Consider the following 25,840-nt stretch of genomic DNA (forward strand, 5'->3'; position numbering starts at 1 on the left):
ATTTTATGTACAGCTTGACTGCACCGGCGTACACTATAGGTAGGTTACTATTTGTGTAGCTCATAGTTAATATATTTGATTACTCTAGATACATTTTCGATAAAATTTTCGAACCCCGGAGCTATATTATATTTTTGTAATTTTTATTAAAATGTCAATTTTCGACAGTCAAATTTATTTTGATACTATATAAGTAGTTGTATGATTGAACGAAAATAACAAACTTGAGCAGCAAAACAAACAGATGTAGCTTAATTAACTTTAATCACTAATTTTCCAATGAAAAAATAATCGACGACTATACGGGCACACATTTAATTGAATTTCTCGAGGGAGAGGGGGCTTGCGATATCCAAAATTGAATAGCTCGCACCCCGATTACTATGGTTATAGTTCAAGGACTTCAATATCAGTTTTTATAGGTACCAACTGCACGAACATATTATTGTCAAAAGATGTTTTTGTATCCATAAATCGGTTCAGATTAGAATCTTATAATCTTATCGAAATTAATTTACAAAATGTATTAGGTACTTTAAATTTTGTTTAAGTTAATTTAACAAAATTGTCAAATAATTATTTTTATAACGATTTACAAAAAAAGGTGATTTTTTTTTTGAAAAAAATAAGTTGTTATCGCTATACACTACATTTCTTATGTAGTATAAAATATATTCAAGTGTTTGAAAATATGGTTCTTAAGTCGTATACTAAAAAGCTTCAAAAAATTAGAGATTGAATAACTCCACTGTTAAAGAGGAAATAGTGAATGAGCGTTTTGGCCAATCATCTTGTATACTGCAGTGTAGTTGGTGCGTATGATGGTGTACGGGGTAATGTGGCATCGTAATATCGTACAAAAATTTAAATTTGGTTAACCATCGTTGTCGGTATTTACGTTTTGCCGAATCTGCAGTTAACAAATTCTAACAGTATGGTAAATTTATTCATATTCGAGTGGTCAGTTTTGTTATAAATATAATAAACTATTATGATTTTATTTATTGATATATTTATATCTACTGAACTGCTAATTTAAAAATTATATTTTAACTTGGCTGTATAAAATGATTGTATTCGCACTGATAAAAACTATTTTGTGGCACTATTATAGTTGCGCTGTCACCCTAAAGTGGCCGTTAAAGAGACTATCAGTATGTTGTGGCGATGCGATAAGAAGGCACCGGCACGCCTACCACGATAATGATATTTATTCAAAATATCACTATTATTACTGCAATTTATTGTTCCTTCACACCACTCGTGGTTCCGGTTTCTATTTTTCATGCCGCATAACGGTACATTTATTTCGATTTCGTATCAACAGTCGTACGGCCGTACATAATGTTCGATATCGATTTCATAATTTGATCATGAAAACTCACTGAGTCTGTTCAGTGGTGCTTAGTGCGATCCAAAATATATTTATATCGATAATACATTTTAAATTTAATTTAGAATATACAAAAAGTACTGTCGTGTTATAAGTAATTGTAATTGGAATATTTTTCCGTAATAAAGAATATAATTATTATAGGACTGAGACTCTTTTCGGTTTTAAATATTAGCAAAATATTCGAGGTGTTTTTTTAAAAATTCTCAATAAATTGATTGCAAGTTGAAAACAAATATTTGGAGATACGTTTTAAAGAATACCTGTTCATGTTTCAATACATTTAAATAGTAGTTAATATTTACTCAAACACTTGTCGATGGACTGTATACAACAGTACACAAATTATTTGAAATACTTTTCAACGTTGATAATAAGTGTAGTTTACCCCACCATCTCACCTATCCGCCAACTGAGGTCGGTGAGCGTTAAAAACTGTTTCCGTTCAGGCTCGACGACTCCTGGGTGCTTCTGTGGGTGCCCTAGTCGGTACCACGTAATTTACAAAAAGGGTTGACGGTTATGTTCATAGCATAGTCAGACGATGAGAGTCCATAAATAGAGCCGATGCCATGTATAACATATTCGTATATTTATACTGTATACAAGACTGTGATTATTATTATGCTGTGTGCGACGACGGCGACTGCCGACTAGTGCGCGTATTTCCGGAGGGCGTTATATTTCTTTTTAAAAATCATGTTTTTTTTTTTAATTATTATTATTATTTTCAGACATGATTTTTTTTTTTTGTCTGTAACAGTGCATAAAATGAAAATCCTTACCATTGGTTCCATTCAAGGGGGTCTTGTGGAGCTTAGCCTTCTCAGATATCTTTCAAATTCCCTGAAAAAAAAAAAAATAACAAATTATTCTATTATTATTTTTCTTTTATAAATATGGTTTAATACATTTTTATAAAAATATAAAACATTTTCTTAGAAATATTAATAACTGATAAGTATTTTAATTAAAAATAATTTTTTGTTTTCATTTAATTTAATTCCAATAGTTATATTTAGTATATTTATTTTGAAAATAATTTATAAAAACCAGAAAATACTTGAGACTACTATATGCAGTCAGTTTGAATTCAATAAGTTATTGCAGGTGTACGAAAAAACAATTTTGTGCGAAGGCAACGCACAATAAATTCATTTTAAAAAGTAAACGCTTATTAAATTTTCCGCATGCCTTTTCGGTATTTTTACATGTCTGTAACAATAACTTCGGAGGGATATTGTGTACATTTTCCAATCTTAGGTATATAAAATTAAATTTAAATGAAGTTTTAAATACTAAATAATTAATATAATTTAGAATTTGAGTAAGTATTAAACAACAATACAAAAACTACATTATCTTATAATAGTATCTCTAAAAGCATTCAATAAATTATTTATTAAATTTAAAAAGTTTGCTTCCTTCTCAAAATAATAGTAACTGATTTTCATTTATGCTCCTTATCTTCTTATATAATTATTAATACTCAAACTACGTGATGATTGGTAAGTGGGTACTTGGAAATCTGATTATATATATATATATATAAATTATATTGCTAACTTTTTCGTCGTTCTTGAATATATCGCTCATGGACTATAAGATTATTGTTATGGAAGATACATTTTATGATTTTTAAGTCAAATATTGCAAGTAGAAAAATGTAAAATGGTATGTTTAAATGTTTAATATAGTGTTCTTAAAAGTTTTAATATGAATAATTTGAAAATGTCATATATTTCTCGAGAAATTTTTTGCAGTCGTTTCACGATAGAATATAATTCACAATATAATTAACTAAAATAATTTTTGGTCTATAATTATATTTTCATAACGTGTTATATAGTAGACAAAATAAAATATATAATTTCAAATAAATGATTTTTAAATACTTAAAAATCTGCAGTTTTATGTATAGGTTTATCGGTGATGCGTCGCAAACAGACAAATTAAATGTCTATAATATAATGTTTATGTATAATATATGATGTAACAAAACAATGAAAAGATTTAGTTATTTGCAGTTTTACCTCAAGTAACATAACAATATTATAAAATCTATATAGTACACTATACGTACACTGTGTATACAAGGTCGTACCTGGGCGAGGGGTGGTTAGCCCACCACAACATTTTCTCACATTATGTGAACTTAGAAATTTAACATTCGTCTTTTTATTATTAATTTAATATTCCCACATTTTAAAGTATCTAATCTAATCGTATAGGTTATAATAAGTTGATTTTCTTCTCTAAAAAAATATTCAGAACTATTTGAGTAATGTTACTGCTGAAGATAGATTAGGTAACCGGTTGAGCATTATTTAATATACATGGAAATATTTATGTCTATCCTTAGGAAATAATCAATCGTTTTTTTAAGAAAAAAATAGAAATTTAGAACTTGTGCCATAAAATATTATGTACTATACGTATTTAAATAATTATTAACAAACCTTGTTGACTTATGTATGAGTGCTTAAAGTATATGATATATAATATGTTTATTGCTTTAAAGCGTTTAAATATCAATAGATTATTTGTTATTTTATAGTTTATTCCACTTACTAAGATTTGTATGACCCCCCCCCAAAAAAAAAAAAAAAATTCTGCATACGGACTTGTACGTATATAACAGTAAAATAATTATACCACGAAAAGTATACTGCTCTACAGTATAGTTAATGGAAAAATATGCATTTACCGGAATAATTATATAGGCATAATATATAGTGCTTAATGTTTATAGTATACATAGGTATAAACCATGTGTTTCATGAGTTTTATTCAAATGAATGTAGTTACAATGTACGTCTCCTTGATTTTAATTAAAACTCCATTTTATCATTCTTATATTTTCAGCTCTACAACATCCGGCTAAATTCAATAAGAAAGAGCGGACCTGGCCTAAAAATAATAATTCTGTGGATACGCCGTACATAGAATTCATAAAGTCTTAAAAAATAATAAGGTCATAATACTAAAATCGTAAAACTAAATCGTTTATTATTATTAATATAGGATTTGGTTGCCAAATGCTGACGATTTAGTGAGGATAAGAAAGATTTAGTGTATCTATCTACATGGTATATAATAAACATAATATATGTAGGTACACAGACAGTACAAAAACTACTAAGATGTCGTTAAAATTTGATAAAAGAACAATTATAATTATAATTTATACAAAATATTTCATTTCCCTACAAATAATGAATTATTGTATCTATTTTATTTTAGCGACGTATTTTGTATGTGTAATGTATTATTATTATTATTATACGGTAATTCTATCGAAGTTTCAAATAAATTCAGTGGCAAGGAAGGAAGCACCTGTTAGTCAGTTATAGTTAAAATAAGTCTGTATACTCTACTTAAGAAAACTCTGAATACTTTACTGAAAAAATCTACTAAAAAAGTCTAACTTCCTGACTTGTGTGGTTGTATTTATAGGATATTCATAATATTATAATCGATCTATTTTATAATATATACATGCGGCATAGGTCTAAATATAACGCTCCAGTACATATTTGTAGACCTAACTCATCGGTAGGAAGGTGTTTTGTTATGGGGGAGATTTTAATTCAAACTCACGGAAATCTTTTGACTTATTTTGTACATACATATGCCTGGAATGCTATAGCGTTATTATATTATTATTATTATTGCAGTTAATTTTTTTCACATTTTAGCGTGGCGTACAGCACCACAACCTTTTACAGCTTTTTAACATTTTAAAACACACAGTAAGCTATTGTGTGCTTCTGCTTGTTAATTCGACTTGAAGTCGTCGTCGTCGCCAAAGTGCGTTTAGCGATGCGTTAACACTCGTGTGTATATATGTACATGTTTAAGTGTGTATGTGTAGGTCATGCGCGCTGTGAACAAAAGAGGAAAAAACTGATGTAAGTATGTATAGCGATAATACGTTTACAGTATGGGAAAGAAAAAAAGAGCCGAGAGACGCACGTTTTCATCGAAGCGGTGGCACTCGCTGGATTAATTTTTTTTTACTCTATCCTGAAAGCGCGCAAACATAACGTACCCATTGATTATACAGGCCAATCACCGAGCATTTTAACCTCTCCAATGTATCTTTTAATTTATCAATTATTCATATTCTGATCGTATAATTGCTTAGCGTAGATATCTCGCTGAGGTTTGATAAACCATTGTTTTGTTGTAACACCATCTTGTTATTTTTTCTAAAATAACCACACTTTTTAGATATTATTTATTTTTCATTGAATTTTAATAAATTCATTAAAAAAGGACGATTTGGAGATAACCATACCTAAGTCATTGTGTATTTAATATTTTTTTAGTTTATTGATATATATATATATATACATATATATTACGATCATCGTAAAATGCTTCAAATAAGTAACATACGAGATATGGAGATCAATTATTGTTAACATTTATTAGTCTTGGTAGACTGCGGGTTGTTTGTTATAATATAATTAGGTGATTACTTATTATACATTATATATTTAAAAAAAAAAAAAAAGTTATTATTTAATACGATCATGTTACAGTAAGTTCTCGTTTAACGTCACCTCATTTAGCGTTATTTCGCTATTGCGTCGTAGAATTTAAGTCATTGTGTTTCGTTTAACACTGCAACGGTTTCAGTATAACGCCATTTGTAATACACATTGTGTTCATACAATTTTTGTTATATGTATTTATATAATATTTTGTATAATTATTGCAATAAGTAATTTAATTTTGTCGACCTTTTTCTGATAATATACTGTTATTATTTTAATTGACATACCTACCCTACGTAGACTCTAATTTTATGTATTTTAGGAAATATGTATTCCGTAATCATTTTTAATTTCTTAAAGAATAAATTGTAAATACATACGTAAATTTTACAAACAATTAAATTGTGAAATTAACATAAATATGCACATTGTTATTTATTAGCAGGAAAACATTAGAATAAAGTGTATGTAAAAAGTGCTTCGATTAACGTCGTGATTTCTAAAAACCCTGGATGTTAAATGAGCATTTACTATACTTCATAATTCGAAAATGTTGCTTTCAATAAGATCGTATACTATTATACTGTAAACAGTAAAAATTACAGTATTTAATAATATATTTGTTTTTTATGTTAGTCTGTCAAATTTTTTTTTTTTTATTTCAAAAATCTTATCACATCAAGTTTACCGGGCATATGATTAAACTTGCACTTCATCAAAGATAAATACTTATATTACAATATTATATACAATTATATTGGTTTGATTCATTCCGAGTCTCACTCAGTAGATACATAGTATTATATTATACATATATGTCAGTATATATTTAGATACGACTGAGCGTCGTCGGCCTCATGAATATGAACTACAGGTACTCACCATAATATACTAAATATCGCATTGTTAGTTAATCAACCGGGAATAAAAATAATAACAACCTCGACACCTCTCCTGCCGTTCTAAGTCTGGGTATGGTCGTGTTTACGACGAGGCGATGCTCGGTGAACGGAGGAGAAGATGCGAGCCGACGATAAGCGAAAATTAAACCCGACGAAATATAAGTCATCCACTCGCCACCCTCAGACACCGCCCAAGACATGTACGTGTCCCGGCAGCTCGTCACCCGCACCGCGAAGAAAATGATTTTTCGCCCGTCTGTCATCACCCGTGGCTTTTATAACACACCCGGTCGCCCACTTATTTATATATATATATATATATATATATACATTTAGGTTAAACCGTATATAACCTGTGTCATACGTGCTGTGTATCTCTCTCTCTCTCTCTATATATATATATATATATGATTGCTGCAGGCGAGCAAGTATACAAGCACGTATACCTGTATTTATAACATACACGTATATAGTTGGTATATATACTATATATGTATACAGTCAGTGTGTACGTGCGCTGCTGCAATTGCCAATATACATATATAAACTTATAGTTACAATGTTACACGCCGTGCGTTTGGATCAATTTAGAGTCATGTCCTCTGGCTGAATTATAATGGCGTGCGGTTGGTTCGTCTCAATCTCGAAGCAGCTTGGTGCAGTTATTTTAATATAATCCGCCAGAGCGTCTGCACAGTGCATAATTATCTCATTATTTAGTACATAATAATGTATGAATGCTACTTATAAAAATACAGAGCGATTAAAAGTAAACACGATTCATTCAATAATATCATCTTTAAAGATTTTGAAGTCATAGTTAAACAACATTTTTTTTTTTTTTTTTTAAAGATGTATTTTTTAATATTATATAGTTAAATTAATTAAAACATCAACTTTAAGCTTAAAATCCAGATGTAGAATAATTTTTTGATAACAATTCTGATGCGTAAAATTGGATTTCTAATGCGAGCAGTTAATCAGTATTTAAAGTTTTGATGAGCTAAGTGGTCCACCGTTGTAGCGCAAAGGGATAGTTATGTACTCCGCTTAATGTTTGTCTACTACTCCGTTCATCTAAGCGTTAAATACTCGCAAAAAATTTATTGCTCTTTCAAAGTTAAAATTTTTTTATTCTAATTCTCAGAAAAATATTCTACTGTATAAAATTCAAATATATGACGTGATTTAAAAAGATAAAATTTAAAAATAATTACTATGGCAACAAATTGTAAAAAGAATAATTTTATTTTAAAAATATTGAAATAAATATTTATCCAATAATTTAAAAAATACGATTATGATTTTCAAAGTAATATGCGATCACGATTAAAATAAAAATCACTCTTTACATGCAGAGTGTACCTATATGATATTATAAAAAATGTAAAAAAAATATTTTATTTTTTTCAAATGGCCACGTTTTATTGCCACACTGGGTAGAGAGTTACTTACGTTATAAAAGTTATGAAGTCACGATGTTATTATCACTTTCATCATTGCTATAAGATTATTACTGACGACCCAAACACCGTGAATATAAGCCCTTATTGAATTTGAAATGTAATGTTGCATTGAAAGGTTATACAAAGGCTGCGTGGTAACATCGAATAATGCAACTGGTATGATAATAGTATAATACATTAATTGTACGTACATTTTTGGCGGACAACATTATTGTGGTTTAAGTCCCTTGTTTTCTGAATTAACTTAAGTGTCACATTTGTACATGCTATTACGAAATACTTTTATATAATTTCAGAAGTTTATCACTAAACAGTGATCGAATTGGGAAAAAATAAGTTGAGGAGCTCAACTCAACGATTTAAAAAATTTGTTACAAATAAAAAATTATTTAACACAAACTTGTGGGAGGGAGCTTGGCCCCCACACTTACCTTCCACGTCAAACTCGTACTTTTAATATTTTTAAAAAACTTCATTTAAACTGCCTATATATAAATTATAAAGTCCAATTATAATCCATGTAAGTAAATATGAATTGATGTGCACTCAATTTTCTCAAATTTATCCATTAAAATGCATACATTATTACAGGAATATAATTAAAAAAAACCAAAAAAAAATTGAGTATTAAAGAGGGTGTTTCCAATGGAGGATTTTTTCTTCAATCATGTGATTCAAGTAAATTTATTTTATTTATTATTTATCATAGTTATACTTATTGTTGTCTACTGTATAGATTGTAAATTTCTCTTTTGATAATATATAATGTATACTTGTGTATAATCTATCCGAATCTGTAGTTTAAAATTGAAATTCTGATTTAAAAAAAAAGAATCTATACTACGCACTTACTCACATCAAATCGTACACTTTTCAAACCATGTACCTTAGTACTTTATTTTACATCCCAAAAAAATCACATTTAGATTCAAGGTCATCCAGCTAAAATATTTAGTGGTACCTCTTAGCGCGGACACACTGCAAATACTATGTGTGAAACGCCGGCTGGGAATATTTTCAGACGTCTTGTTATTTTGTACATAGAAGTCAGCGACGTGTGCATTATAATAATACCATGTGAGTAGATCATTACGCATGTTGGAACAGTGATTTGAACAAAACTGTCACAGGAAACACGAGTTTACGCGAAACGTTTTACTTAGCGAGTTGAACGACGTTTTTTTTTTTTTTTACTTACAATAAATACGATGTCAAATTTTAGAAATATAATAATTTAAAAACAACGAAATCTAAGCCATAGGTACATTTTTTGAACAGAATATTGTATTCAAAATTCACGAATTTTAAAATATATCTAATAAAATGACATAATATCACAATTATTTGTGTATGATATATTATTACAATCTATTTCAAATCCGAATATCTGAATACTATTAACTCGTTTTAAATACAATATTTTAATTAATTGTCTCATATCATTATATCAATCATAAAGTATATACGTGTATTGTGTATACCTTTAAATTAGATATATATTTTCCAAATGTATGGAATGTTCATAAGTTACTTAAGTAGTCAACAACTTTTCTATTGACATAATTAATGTTCATATTTATTACGTCACGAAAAATCATGTTTAAAAAATATTCTTTGAACAATAATAATAACAATACGTAATGAACGTCACCTACTATATTGTAAGCTGAACACGAAACAGTCAAATAATAATAATAACTTTACTGAACGGATGAAATTAATCATAACATTTACTTATCTGTTTGTAGGTATAAACTGTATAGACAGTGTTGGACGAATAAAGTTTCTCTCATTGAATTTGAATGATTGATGTACATAATAATTATGATAAAAAAACATTTTTTAGTCAGTGCCTAATGGTGAACGGGATATCCTGTACGGTTGTACAACAAACTAAATTTGAAAAAAAACGATTTTCGTATAGACAATAATAATATTATAGAATGTAATTGACGATAACTGATAACAAACACAGAATATTGTTTACTTTATAACTAGTTTGTAATGGTGATACAACTATAACACTGTACAAAGGATTTTGAAATTTGGTGGAGGACGTAAATACTTGCATACAATAGTTTTTATAATTCAAAATTCATTGAATTTTAGCATTGGTTTGCAAGTTAACTGCCCACGAAAAACGTACATAGCTTTATTACAATAACACAACCCTTAGATTAATTTAAATGGCCCATTAGATCCAATTACTATGAAAACTTATTTTTTATACGCTTCAATTAAATTTATTCTGAATTTCGAAACAATTAGATCAATGTCGTTTACGTTTGGATCTACATTTTTTATTTGAGTTTTTGGCCGGAAATATTGACGGTCCTGAATTGTTAAGTTGTTTATCCTTTTTCAATCCAATTCGCAATGCACTAACCTAAATATTTATTTATTTTCAGATTTTTAGTAATAAATTATGTTCATACACATTGATTACATAGTACTAATATTTTATTATTATTACAATTATTTTGTTTTGAATGATTGTAAACATTCATCTAAATAGTATATAATTGGGCTTTGTCATTAACATTAAAAACAACAACAAGCAAGTACATTAATATTGCTCAAATTTTTATTATGTATGTTTTAATGATTTTTCAAAATCAATAATAATGTATAAAATTGCTGCCATATTCATTCATTTGAGTATCGGTAAAAATTCAAATTTTACAAACAACGTTATAGATAAAGGAAATGTGAATACACGATGATAATTAAAAATATGTAATTAATTTTTAAATATACTCAACATAATTAATGATGCGCTCGTGGAATCTCTGTGTCATTATTCATTAATTATTATGATATAATTAACCTGCAGATTTTTTATTTTGTCTGACCTACAGCAAGAGATTTTAAAAATATAAATATATTGAATATTTTATAAAAATTAATTTTTTAATAAAACATTATCCGCTGAATATTGCTTTTCGGCGAAATATATATTATACTTATACATATATATTATATTATATTATGAATTGTTTTTAAAATTTCGGGTAATTACGTATTCTTCACTGATGATGTTAATAAATAATAATGATAATATTATACTTTTGTAAAACATTAAAGGGTATAGATTTTTTTAATCATTAATTATACATTAATCAAATCGGCAAGTTAATATCGTTTTATTTAGACCATAGGGTTGAAATTCAATGTGGCTGTATATGCGTTTAAAATAGCATGCGCCGTGAATAAGGTGAAAAGCTAATATAAATTGATTAAATCTAAAATACAAGTTAAGGTTTTTACTTACGGAAGTATTTTCTTTTTCGTACCTACTTTCGTTAATTAAATACATAAACTGATAAAGGAATGTTGGGCGTATTAAACTGGGATATTAAAGTAATCAAAGTATTCGTTAATTTGATTTATTTATTTTTTTAATTTCTCACATACGAAACATACGACAATATTTTAATGAGTAGCATAGTAGTGTTGAATTTAAGAATTTCCTAATTAGGGTTAACCAAAGAAAAACTATATAGTTATACACTAAAGAAAATGTATTTGTATTAAAAAAAATAATACCAATAACATAAACTTGCATAATATGTAATATGTTTTAAAAAATTAAATTACTTTGTTGGATTGTGATTCAGAAAATTTTTTATTTATATTATTTACTTAAGGTGGATTTTATACCATTTCTGATGTTTAATATAGCTAATTAGCTAAGTCATTTATAGTATTATGATAAGGATATTATAACATTAATTAAAAAACAGTAAAATTTCAATCTTTGGCTTATATAAAAATAACAAATCATAAAAACACAGTCGGTTATAGTACCGTGAGGAAAATACTATGATATAATATCATATTATTATCCACAGAGTTTTCTGAATTTGTCATGTTCTGTTTTTTGTAAAAAACACATTCTGTATCAATCCTACCTACATGGTTTTATAATGTCTGCCACAAAATGTTTTACAAATACGTAATGTTATTTAATTGAACAAAATTATCAAGAACACATAATATTATCAAAGTCAGAAATCGTGCACTGCTATATGAAATAAGCTGTCATGAAATTAAATTATATTTTAATTGGAAGACGTATATCTAGTATACATATTAATTAATAAGTTTCTGTACGTTACACTAAACTTATCATATTATTATAATGATGCTACAGATGTTTGACGTAAAGTTATGAATTTCAGGGTGCGACAATGTTTTTTTTAACCAAAAATTTATGAAAAAGACATTCAATTTGAAATGTTCGCAGTGTATAAATATATTTATTCCATAAATGTTTCAAGTTGACGTAGCTTCTATAGTCTCTCGAATAAGAAAAGTTTTTCTTGCTAAATTTTGAATGAGTGCCGCGAAATCAAAAACTTTCATTACTCATTAATTCATATTCATCATACTATATATACCGCGGCCATAACGGTGGTCATTGAAAACTGAAAATGATGTTTTGGAGACTTTCTTCATCTATATAGGTCAAAATGTTATATTTTTTTCTATGTATAACGGCCGTTGAAGTTATTTAATAGTAAAAAATGTATTTAAATCAAATCATTAAATAGAACAAAAATATAATTTACGTACTCGTACATACATAACAACAAGAAGATTTTCAGTTACCCAATAAGGTTATAAAAGGTTATAACTTTATAAATTATAAGCATAGCTTGTGTTGGCGAGTTTGAGTTGTAATATATTTAATAAGATTTACATTTAATTATAAACATAAATGAGATAAATCGAAATTTTTAAATATAACTTAAGTGCATTTAAATTATGGAGTTTATATACATTAATTTCAAGTATTCTACATAGTTTAACTATTAAAAGTATAGATTTTTTTATATTGAATTGCTTTAGAAAAAATAAGAGCACTAATATTTATATTTTCTTTGAAGCATGTACTATATTTGTGAGTGATACGATAAATTTTATAAATTTATGAAAGGATAGAAGACAATAATATACTTTTATAATATCAATTCTTAATATTAAGTAAATTTAACGAGTAATAAACAAATTTACTGTTTGTAATACTAAGTATCTTAAAAATAAATTTAATTACACTTATTCAAGTACTTTAAAAAATAAAATAACATGCAAAATATGTGTTTGTCCTTAAAAACTAATATTATAATATCAATAGCTGATTTAACTTAAGATAAATGAATCATTTGTTTCATATTAATATTAAATACATAACGCACATTATAAAAAATATAAAAATATTTTCGTACAATATTTGTTAAATCATTTAAAATTATCAATATGTTAATTCCATTTTAATTTGTTGTCTAAATTGAGGCCTAAATACTTAATATAATATGCACTTTCTACAACGATACAATTATTAAAACTATTTTGACAATTAAATGCACGTGTATTTTTAAATTCAAGTCGATTAATTCAAAGTTAATGTAAAAGTAAATATATTTTGATTTAATTAGATTTAATTCTAATAAGTTATTATAAAACCAATTTTTAATACTTTTTTTACAAAATTATTAGTGTTTATAAACAAAGTATTTACATAGTTTTATCATAAATTAAATTTTGAGGATTATCACCATAACAAATGATTTCAGCATTAATATGAAGCTTTAATAAACCATTTATAAATATAGTAAACATAAGATGTGCAAAAACAGTACCTTGAGGAACACTATCTGTATTCTATGTAATAAATAAGATATAAATAATTTATATATTTCGTCTCTTAATCCAATATAATTGAGTTTTAGTAATAATAATTTATGTTTTATACAGTTAAAAATCTAAATTCATTTTTAAGAAAAGATGCATGCTATTTAAAAATTGGATAATATTTTTTCATATTTTTCAAATATTTTGTTTAAACCATATACGTATCAAAAAATGTTTTGATTTTTAAGAAAACTCGGTGATACGATTATAAAAACTAAAAATGTGGATATATACACTATACATTATAACATTATAACCATGACAATTGTGGTGGGGCTAATATAGTTGCCGATTATAGCTAAAAAAATTTCATTCATACTTTTTACCAATACAAAATAATACATTAGATCATATTTACTTATTAAAATGCATGTGTATAAATTATAAAGTAATATATATATATGTTTATTGTTTATATTATGTGTAATAATATGAATATTTATTATTAATATACTCAGAATAGTAGAATATTTACATTTCTTTGTCAAAATAACATTAAATCTTTATTTACCTTATATTTTCAGACATTTTTTAGCATGGTTTTCTCTCTCTCTCTCTCTCTTTCTTTAAAATTTTACTTTGGGTGGTTACTACTTATGCGTTTAACTATATACATGACAGTATAATTTAGAAAAATTAAACAAATCTATATGACAGAATTTTGTATTTTGTTTGTGATGAATAATTTGGAATTATCTAAAATGTTTATATTTTTTGTCAGTTAAAATAACTAATTTAACAATATATTTAACGTGCTATTAAATAAATATCAATAAAAGATAAACCACAAAATATTAATTTAAAAAATATTGTGAATCCGTGTATTAAAATCCTTGACTTGAGGTAAACACAATGTGCCATTGTATGGTAAGTATTATGGCGTAAGATTCTTTTATTTAACGTTGTATTGCGTATAATATAAAATCGTTATTCTGCAAATAGATCTGTTTTCTTATTCAAATACAAATAGAAGAAAGTAAATATTTTTATTTTAGTTGACAAAAACAATACCTGACTGTTGACAATAGACTAATTATCTTGAATTTTTTTCTAATTTATGTTTTGGTGGTATGTATATGGCGATAAAAGAATATACAATTTTAAATCATGCATAACCATCCTAATCATATATTATAGTATATATGTTACGGTCCAAGTAAAAAAAAAATTGGTCATTGTAAACATTAACCGGGCATTGTAAATAATGCACGTAATATTTGTAGTCACTAGTCATTGTATACAATGATAAGATTAATGGGTATAACACACATCATGTTATTATTATTTTAGTAAATTATCGTTATCAGAAAATATTTATCGATTGAACTGAAAGAAGTATAATTTAATAATATTTTAATCTAAACACATTATCAGAATTCATATATTTGGTAAAAAACCTATATACTTACAATAGACTGCAGTTTACTGTTTAACGCCGCATTATACGTTGGGCGTTCAATTTAACTTATGCGTATTTTTATTTCAAAATGAAAATTAAATTCAACGAAAATTTAAATAACATTTTAAATGTATAGAACCATAACAGAACATATTTAAGTAAAAGTAAATATAACAAATTTATAATACATTTTAAAGAAATTAAAGCACGAAAAAAAATTCAAATGAACATATTGTATGATATTTGTAGTCTATAACGTAAAACAACATGTTAGCTAATAAATAAAGGTGATCAAATTAAATATTACGTAAATACAAAATAAAGAATTGTTTCATATTCTGCATGAAACTCAATATTGCATAGAGGACAGAATAGAGTTGAAAACGTGTTCAATAAAAAATACAAAAATAAAACAAGAGAGATAAAATTATTATGTAGTATTTAATTTTGTGTGAGTCGTGTTAAAAAGTAATAGTACAGTTAAAAATGAGTAATGACTCAGTGGTTAAACCTATTATATCTAATGAAAAAAATTTGCGTTGTCAAATAGACCTGATTGATATTTAGGTAGAGTCTGATGGTAATTATAAATTTATCTTAGTCTACTAAGATTATTTAACCAAATTTGTAAATCTACGCATTTGACTCATAAACGCGTTGAGGAAATTGAGTATGTGTTATTGGATATTTTTACCACTTTTGGTGTTTCAGCAATATTTCAAAGTGAAAATGATAGATAATTCGTAATTAAGATAGATAAGATAGTAAAAGAACTATATATAATATGATAGACTTAAAACAATATATGGCAAACCTCACCATTTTCAAAGTCAAGGCTTAGTAGATCGTGCCAATCAAGACATCGAGTATATGTTAGGAACATGGTTGCATGATAATAAAATCAAAAAGTGGAACAATTTATGAAAAATTTATGAAAAATCGTTCTTTTCATCATGACATTTAATGTTCGCCTTATGGGCTACGTTTGGCTCTAGGCCAAAAATTGGTTTAAACAACTGTATACTCCCAATAAATGTAATAGAAAATTAAAAATGGAAGTAGATATAGAAAAAGCCTTGAAAATAATTAAAGAAAAAGACATCGAAGAACAAAAAGGGGAAACAAAGGAAAATTATAATAAAGAAAATGTATTAAGTTCTAGACAACTTTATTTATAAGGATAATTGAATCTTTACAAAATTCAGAAATCTAAGTAAATAAAATGAAATCTATCACGTAAAGAAAATTTTATGAAGGAAAAATTGAACAATATGTACAAATAAAAAAATCAGATGTAGACAGAATTTGGATGATTTACAGTTTATTTTGAGAGTTATATTAGGTATTATAAACAATAAATAAAGTATTGTTACCATAATTGTTCACTAATGTATATAATTACCAACATTTGTTTGTATTAGAAAACTGAAATTACAAACTAGGTACAACCAGAGGTAAATTACAAGATTATTACAGTAGAAATCAGTTAATAATTTTCAAAGAATAGTTTGTTATTATTGACTATGTACCAGATATTCAGATATCACTTATGAAAGTATCTGGCTGTTTTCCAACCAAGAAGGCCAAAGCTATAGTCAGTGTAGGTACCTGTGGTAAAAATGCCATAAAAAGAGTTATAAGTGTAAAAATGCTGGAATTGTTTGCATCTTCAAATATCATTATGGAAATACGTGTTAAAATGAATTTATTCTAATATTTTTTTTTTTTTTTTGATTTAAAAATTTAAAATTTTTAATAATATTAACTAAATAATTGTAAAATAAAATAAGCATTACATTTGAACCTAATATTTTTATTATTGTTATTCTTTTTTTTTGTTTTGGCATTTTGAGTACTAGTCATTGTATAAATTAACCACATGGCTTGAAAAACTCGGGCATTGTATACAACTTCCAGTCAGTGTTTATAATGACAATTTTCCCATTTGAACCGTAACATAATATATATATAAACATATTCATGTATGTTAGTCATTTTTTTTGTTTATTTCTATTTTATTTTACATCCACAATAGAATTGAAATTAAAACGGCTAAAAGAGTGTTATTTTTATGTTGAAATTGATAATTAATTTTTAAAAATAAGAAAAATTACAATATTCCTTGAAATTATTCTCAATAAACGATGTTTAGTGAATTTTGGACGACAAAAATTCATAAATAAAAATACATTTTTTTTATACTTCAAACGTCGTCAATTTTGCAGCACAAGTACTTGTAATGTATAGCAAATAATGTGATGTATTTCATAGAACTACGAAGAAGATAACCAATAATCATGACAATAATATACACTAAACAAAAAAGTTTTAAATATATTATGATCATTGATCGTATTATGTTCCTCAATAATAGTGTCAAGCCGCAAATTTTGGCGGTATTTTTCTCGTCGGGTACGCACGTTAAACCATAGCCGCAGTCAACTTTGAGCCTGGTTATCGGTGCGCAAAATTCGCAATATTATGGCATGTACCCACCTAATGATGTCGTTTTGTATACGGACGGTGGCGGGTAACTATGTATACATAACATGGAAAACGCAATTGAATTTTCGAGCGCTGCGACAGATAGCTTAGTTTGTCTCGGCAAGTCATACGTCGTATACTATAAACAACGCGACTACAGCAAACCTTTATAGAGCCGAGTCAGCTTTCAACGAAACATTTTTCGGTCGCAGTTAAGTGCCTTCACCCGACATCACGGTACCGCGATCGCACACGCATTCGCACACACACATTACCTTATACCGAGTATAAGACACCTTATATACAGTATGGCTTACCCGGCAGTACTCAGAGCAGTACTTGTATATATATATAGATTGTTGTTATTGTTGTTGTTGTTGCCGAGTGGTGGATAGAATAAAGTATATGTGAAATGTGCATGTATATATATATATATATATTAGAGTACAATTGCTGCGTGGAAAACGCAATAACAGAGTCGTTAAGTCAAGTTAATAATAATAATATTAATAAAAAAAAAAAAAATAACAATAATAAAACCAAGTGGCAATAAGACGGTGAAATCGCGGACATTTTTATTTAGAGTTTTAAAAATAGCGGACACTAGCGCGCAATGCACCACTATTACAATACGATTCACGAGAGTTTTCCGCGCCTCGCGTACGGTTTAATATGTAACGGCGTAACAGTGTAACAGTATACACATATACGAATAATATATACGAGTCTGGGATTCGGCGTGTAAGACATGGTAATTGTTATTACCGCGGCCGACGACGACACATTGACGACGACGAGAACGACACGTTATTATTATCGTCTCTCGGAATATCCGAAATCTCTACGGTCCCGCACATTCATATGATACGTAAAATAATGTTATAAGGTATTTAAACATCGTCCATACGGTTTAGATTAGGTTATACCTTAATAATAATACCTTTTTAATCCAAAAGGTTTTGGTTTTTTTTATTTTTAAACAGTTAATTAAGCTTATAGTTTCCAGTTAAGATTTTCCATCAATAAAATATACAAATATATTATGATTTACGCACGGAACTGATTATTATAATTTTGGTTTTAAAATATATTATCATTAATTTATACAGTTGAAAGAAATTGATATTAGTTATAAAGATTTTGGTTTTACGAACGGGGGTTTGTTTTTGATTTGTAATTTTATGATGTAATTTTTTCGTTTACAACCTCCCTCACGATCAGATAGTAATATATACCTATACCAGAAAAATACAAAATTTATGATAAACTAGCGATCCTATGAAAGTCTCGAAGGAGATTTTATTTTATTTAACTTATTATAATATAATTATATTATATATATATATATATATATATATAATATGTTATATATAGCCTTTCAAATCTAACTGTTTGTACGGTCTTATAAATATAACTGGATTTAATAACGACAGCATATATATGACTCTTTTATGAAAAGTCTTATGATTCTTATATTATATCTAAATTTAAACAAGAAATCGAAGAGGGTTTTTTACTCCGTAAAAATTGTATATTTACTAAATACTTTCAATAAATATTTTGAGTGTTTTTGTGTATGTTGTTTTAAGAATATAAACGTTTGCTCGCGATAGAGGTTAAATATAAAAATTACGTTTTTGGAGATTTAAAAAGAAGGTTCTTGACTTGTAACATAAGTAAATTTAACACACAAAATCTGAACTTATACAACAACAAATAATGCTTTTAAAAATAAAAGATGAGTGAATAAAACTTATCTAAACGTTTTATCTTTAAGATTCTTAGCGGAGCAATGAATGTATTGATTTTACATTAATTTGAGTTATTTTTGTGTATGTGCACATGATAAGTAGTCCATAAAATGTTTAGATTTTAAACTTTAAAAGTGGTTTTGGGTAAAATGTTGGATTTAGTTAATACATAAAAAAAAAATCGGCATTAAAAATTCTTAGTTTTTTTTTTTTTTTTTTTTATGTTCTGGAAAAGAAACAAAACATTAAGTAAAAAGTGATTTTTACGTTAAACCAGATCTTTATTTGCTAAAACTCAACGAAAAAATGAATAACTTTAACATAGCTATATCAAAAGAAAAAAGAACATAAAATATATTTAGTGATATAAGCTTACAGATCGTTTTCGTTCAGAATCGCTTTTCGTATAGGCACAATGATATATCATTGAATTCAATTTTAACGCACCCATTATAACAGTGAACCACTCGACACCTAATGTATAACAATGAAACTCACTTGCTCATTTGTATGTCTTTTTTTTTTTATTATTATTATTTTATACTGTTAAACAAATATTCCCAAAACATGATGGTAAACCTCTAATCATTTATATATTTGATTCCTTATCCTGTTTCTAATATTGTATCGAATAGGTGATACTTAAATTCTATATGAAGAGAAATACGCAGAAAAATTACAACGTGTTGCAGTGCAAATAATATAACCTGATGATGTTTACTGACTATCGTGTTTACGTAGAAACGATACGTCTTATTACCTTACCGCGAGCGCAGCACAAAACGACTTATCACGCGCACCGACATCGGACAAACGAATAGTTTTCTTCGAGAAATCGGATAACTTAACGCGACAGCAACACTAGTCATAATATAACATAAGCTATCTGTATAACATTATAATCCGATTTTGCCCGTGGAAAAAATAAAAAATATATAATAAATGGCACTTTATATCGATGTATCTCGGTCTTAGCGTACCACAGTTCACGGGAAGATCGGCATTGGTGGATATTGTAACTGATATATTTTTGAACGCTGTTGAAACTACTTACTAAACTTTTTTGATATTTGAAATATCAGCCTCCGTGAATTTCGTCAAAATCAGTCGAATATTTTTTTAGTCTATATTTTTGTTGTCTTTTGCTGTAAATTTGAATAACACAGAATAAATTAAAAATATTATTATTTTTTATTTGTAAAATATTTCTTAGAATCGCACGGTACGTTTATACAATTTTTTTTCCAAAATATTATTTGTATAACTAATGGTTATGTAAATACGAAATAGGTAAATAAAACATTATTAGATTTCCGTGAGAAAAAACAGGATACGTGTGTTAACCGGCATATAGAAACACATAATACAGGAGTTGAAAAAAGTAGCTATTGGGCTCGATCGAACAAATCTGAACGGAATGAGACGGAATATATAGCACATATATATCTCAGTTAATGATCATTAAACTTCGTTTAGTGGATTGTAGTTTAAACGACATATTATGTATCATTGTAGTATTTAAGTCACTGTTTAGTATTTTTGATAATTTTATTGTTGAAGAGGAGATATTTGTGTTTTTCGTAAATACTGGAGATGCTTGATCGTGTACTAAATATATAAGTATTCCAGTGGTGACCAAATACACGCGAAATTTGTTGACAAAATAGTGTATAAGTATTTACAAAAATAGATTTATTAAAAGTAAAATATAATATATATTTAATATACTATGCGATTGTTGTATTGTTTAAAAAAAAACTTTTACAACTTTTGTTTATTTTGTACTACGCAATATTTTAATGTGAGTTTTTAACTTTTTATTAAAGCGAAATTTTAAGTTAAATATTACTAATACTGTTTTATCTTTTTTATTTAACATTTTAAATACTTTATTTATAACAGAACTTAACAAGATTAACAACCCGACATCGCTGGCACCCTGGTATAATAACTAATAATAAATAAGAGTACAATATAATATAATAATTTATAATAATCATTGTTTATTTTTTCATATATACCTATATATTTTGTACCTACTTAGTACTTATCATAGTAAATTTGTATCCCGCTAACTTTTCAATCTTGCAACTTATCAAATTTTTTATCGCGGAATATTTTAAGTACAGTTTGCACCAAATATTGTTGCCTGGTGTTAATTTGTTTTATTTAATGTATGTAAAAGTGCGCAAGACGAAATATTAGGATATATTTTTAATTTTAGTGATAAAAAAATAGTATTTCATAAATAAGAACCGGGATTTGATAAAAAAAATATTTGATCGGGAATTGAAAAAAAGGATAAAAAAAGATAATTTTCGTCACAGTCGGGTGATTATCATCAATATACGTATAGAAATCTAGACGTTTTATATATCAAGTGTACCGATCGATAAAGATTCGACAAAACAGATTTGAAATCGTCGTGAAGTCTACTTGTAATCAACTTAACCACATTTTCGATTTGTTTGTCTTAAGTTTATAAAAAATTGAATATGATAAGTTTTAAAGTTCGTATTACTGCGATGTGACTAGAGATAAAATCAAAAATGTATGGAAATAGATTTCAAGTTGACTTTATGAAAAATTCAATTAAACTATTTTCGATTTTCTCAAGTTTATTATAGATTATTTATACTTTTTTAAATAAAATAATATCTTTCATACAAATTAAATATTATATTGATAACAATATTTTATATTTCAATCGATTCTAAATATACTTTGAATTATTAAATAATATGAAAAGTTTTGTCCAGATCTAATTAGTTAGATAAAATATAGTTCTATATATCAATACTACATAAAATTATAAAATTGTTGATAAATAATCCTATTTAAAATATTAATTCCTTATTTTAGTCCTATGTATCTTATGCGTGAGTTCGAAAATAGTATGATATGATATAAATAACTTGTTTGCCATTTAATATTTCAAACTTAAACGCACACAACTTAAAGCTTTTTTAATTTTCAAAATATTTCTATTATTTAGTTAATTGTAGTTGTTATAACTTATAATATATATAATATATACAGCTGTATTTTTTTGTTTTGCCTGTGTGATGTTTTACGTATAAATAAATAAACGCATAGGTTCACATTAGGTTTGCGGATGACATAGTGGTGTTAGCGGAGAAAAGTGAAGAAGAATTAAAAAATATTCTAACGGTCATAAATATTAAATTCAAATATGAATATAATATGAAAATATATAAGTCAAACATTAAAGTCCTTGTTTGTATTCGAAATGAAGTAGCTAAGCCAGATATAAAACTAGATGGTGACACACTTGAAGCAGTATATAAATATATGGATTTGGAAAGTATGATAACAAATGACGGAAGATGTGCTCAAAAAATTAGATGCAGATTACAACAGGCACGATGTGTATTCCAAAGAAGGAAGGGCCTAATTATTTCTAGAAATATAGATTTGAAAATAAAGATAAATCTACTAAAGACCTATATCTCGAACGTGGTACTTTATAGTAGTAAGATATAGACAATAGAGAAGGCCGAAGAAAATAAAATACTTGCATTCAAAGTGTTGTGCTATAGAAGAATTCTTAAAATAAGTTGGATGGAACGTATAACAAATGAAGAAGTTTTTCGAAGAGTAGGAAAGGAAAAAAGTTTTCTAAAAGCTTTGAAAATAAGAAGAGCTAAGCTAATTGGACATACACTACGACATAACAGTCTATTAGGTAGGATAATAGAAGGATTAACAGAAGGAATGAATAGTCGAGTAAGGCCACCACTTGAATACATAAGCCAAGTAGTTAAGGATATAGGGTGTTTAACATACTATGAACTAAAACGTAAAACGGAGAAGTGTGAAGAGTGAAGGAATGCTGCCATCCAGCCCTTGGGCTGTTAACAAAAAAAAAAAAAAAAAATAAATAAATAAATAAACGAAAAGAGTGTTACTTTTTAACAAAACAGATTTATTTTGGCACAATAATATAATGTATTATTTAATCTCCATCAAACTCTATATTAATATTATGTATACAAATAAACATAATAATGATCTACATTTCTAAAGTGTACTAAAAAATTATGTTTTTATTATTTTTTTAAAATTGTGTGGCTGTTTTTGGCCACAGGCCGTGTAACAAGCACAATTACACACAGATAACAAAATTTAACGACACTCTATTTAGGCACATATAATGAAATGACGTAATCGACTGACGGAAGTTTAAGATGTTCATGTATTTATGGACAGCTTTCTGCATCCCGTTTAATAACCGTTGTTACGTATATATTATACCACCTAGGTCATAACGATAAATTGGACTTTTGTGACTGCGTACAGGTTCAGTTCCCTTAACTTGCTATTAGACACCTAATGCAAGTACACACACATACAGCTGCAGGCTGGTATATACAGTAATTATTATTAAGTGCAGTGTGCGGTGCAGTGTATTCTGTCCGCTGCAGGCATATAATATTATTTATATTATTACACAAGACGCCCCAGTCGTATATATATATATAATGATATAAGAGTAATAATATTATGAATTATGATGTACGCGCGCGGTAATATTGCTATATAACGTCGTCGTCGTTAAGTATGACAATTAAATCTCACTATATATACGTACATGTGTATATTAGCATAAACCAAATGACAACCGCGCCGCTGTCGCGTTATCAATGAAACGCGATCGGCTAGAGTCGTAAAAAGATATAATATATTAAAGAGTGGATAATATTATTATGCAATTTAATAATACAATATTATCGCGTACGTACGAAGGCCGTCTCCAATGCAACCGCCGCGCCACCGCTGTCTCGTATATCCGCCGGAAACAATAATTCAAAGTTCGAACGACGTGCCATTACGGTTATTTTTTTTATTTGTCCACGGCGTCATCAAACACGAAGATATTCGTACACCAGACGGCGATGGTGAGCAATGTCTTTTTTAAATTTATTACATATAATATTATATAGATGTATAATGTTTATATAAATATATTATAATTTTATAACACACGTCATGATGTATATATTAATTACGATGGTGAACATGCAGTGGCATATCGTTTGCGAAGCACAATTTTCACGGAACGTTCATGCGTATGACATTGGGGTAGGGGGGAAATTTTATTCGGCACAACCGATTTTGTGAAAATGGGTTCAGTATTAGAGTGAATTGATCTATCATCAAATTTAATGGTAAGCAAATCATTTGTGTTCTTATGTTTTTTCTCTTACGGTATTAAAATTAAAATTTAAGAACATGAAAAATATTTTAATTTAAAAATACTTACGGTTTGTTTATACATTTAAGTGTAGTAAAAACTATTTATAAACATAAAAATGAGTACATATATAGCGTTTTATTAAAAGTTAAATTAGAATGAGAGGGGATTATGATTTTCTCAAATAACAATGGAAGGATTTGTGTATGTTCGCCATCGAGCAAAGTAATATTCTTACTTTTAAGTTTGATAATAGGTCAACTGTCACTAATAATAAAGCTACCAACTCAAAATTAGTTCTGCTGAATAATGAATGTAATTCTACTGTTTTAAGTTTATAAGATGGATACGACAAATACCAGTCTTCTTCACATCCTCTAAACAGTAAAATGTTCAATTATATATTTATTTTTAAACGTCATATTTAAGTACTTACAAAAAATATAAAGATACGTAACATTTTAATAATACAAGTGACTGTAGTGATTTATGTTTATTGCTTTGTTATGATTGTAAGATTGTTCGATGGCTCAAGCTTAGGAGTTAGTCTAAAACTAATTGTATTTTTCTAATACTACTAATTCCTGTAGATTAAGCTATGAACGATTGGTACTTAATTCAGAAATATGAATGTCAATATACATAATTTTATATGATAATAATTATTTACCGTTTCACATTTATACGACGAGAGAAAATACATGAAAAAAAAAAAAAAAACCCCGAAAGTCGATCTTCTAACTATAGTTGTCTTCGTAAATATACGAGTTAAATTCCATCAAGTGGCCTTTCCTGCTCACGAGTATGCCACTTCATGAGGGTGAAATGTCAAACCTACGTTCATATATACCCATAATAGGAAAAATACAGTAAACATTATCAAATGCCAACCTTTTACTCGCTGTTGAACCCATGTTAATCTACTCCTTTCACAAACAGTTTTCAGGTATAGTTCAGATTTATAATAATAAATCCTTGTAATGCTTTCGCATCAATGATTACGCAAATTGTTATCTAGACTCCCTTTAGACATC

The 25,840-nt window shown here is 27.3% G+C and overlaps 1 protein-coding gene across 3 annotated transcripts in view; it reads right to left on the reverse strand.

Annotated features, from left to right (window-relative positions):
• LOC112598719 (protein TANC2) overlaps positions 1-25,840 on the reverse strand; it is a 189,061-nt gene that overhangs the window by 160,849 nt on the left and 2,372 nt on the right. For all 3 annotated transcript variants that reach the window (XM_025345286.1, XM_025345284.1, XM_025345285.1), the window contains exon 2: positions 2,179-2,239. In XM_025345286.1, coding sequence (XP_025201071.1) covers positions 2,179-2,190 — 12 coding nt within the window. In that variant the 5' untranslated portion in view covers positions 2,191-2,239. The remainder of the gene's footprint in view (positions 1-2,178; positions 2,240-25,840) is intronic.

This window comes from Melanaphis sacchari, unplaced genomic scaffold, assembly GCF_002803265.2.
Source record: "Melanaphis sacchari strain LSU unplaced genomic scaffold, SCAv2.0 Contig4_pilon_pilon, whole genome shotgun sequence".
In the NCBI taxonomy this organism is placed as follows: domain Eukaryota; kingdom Metazoa; phylum Arthropoda; class Insecta; order Hemiptera; family Aphididae; genus Melanaphis; species Melanaphis sacchari.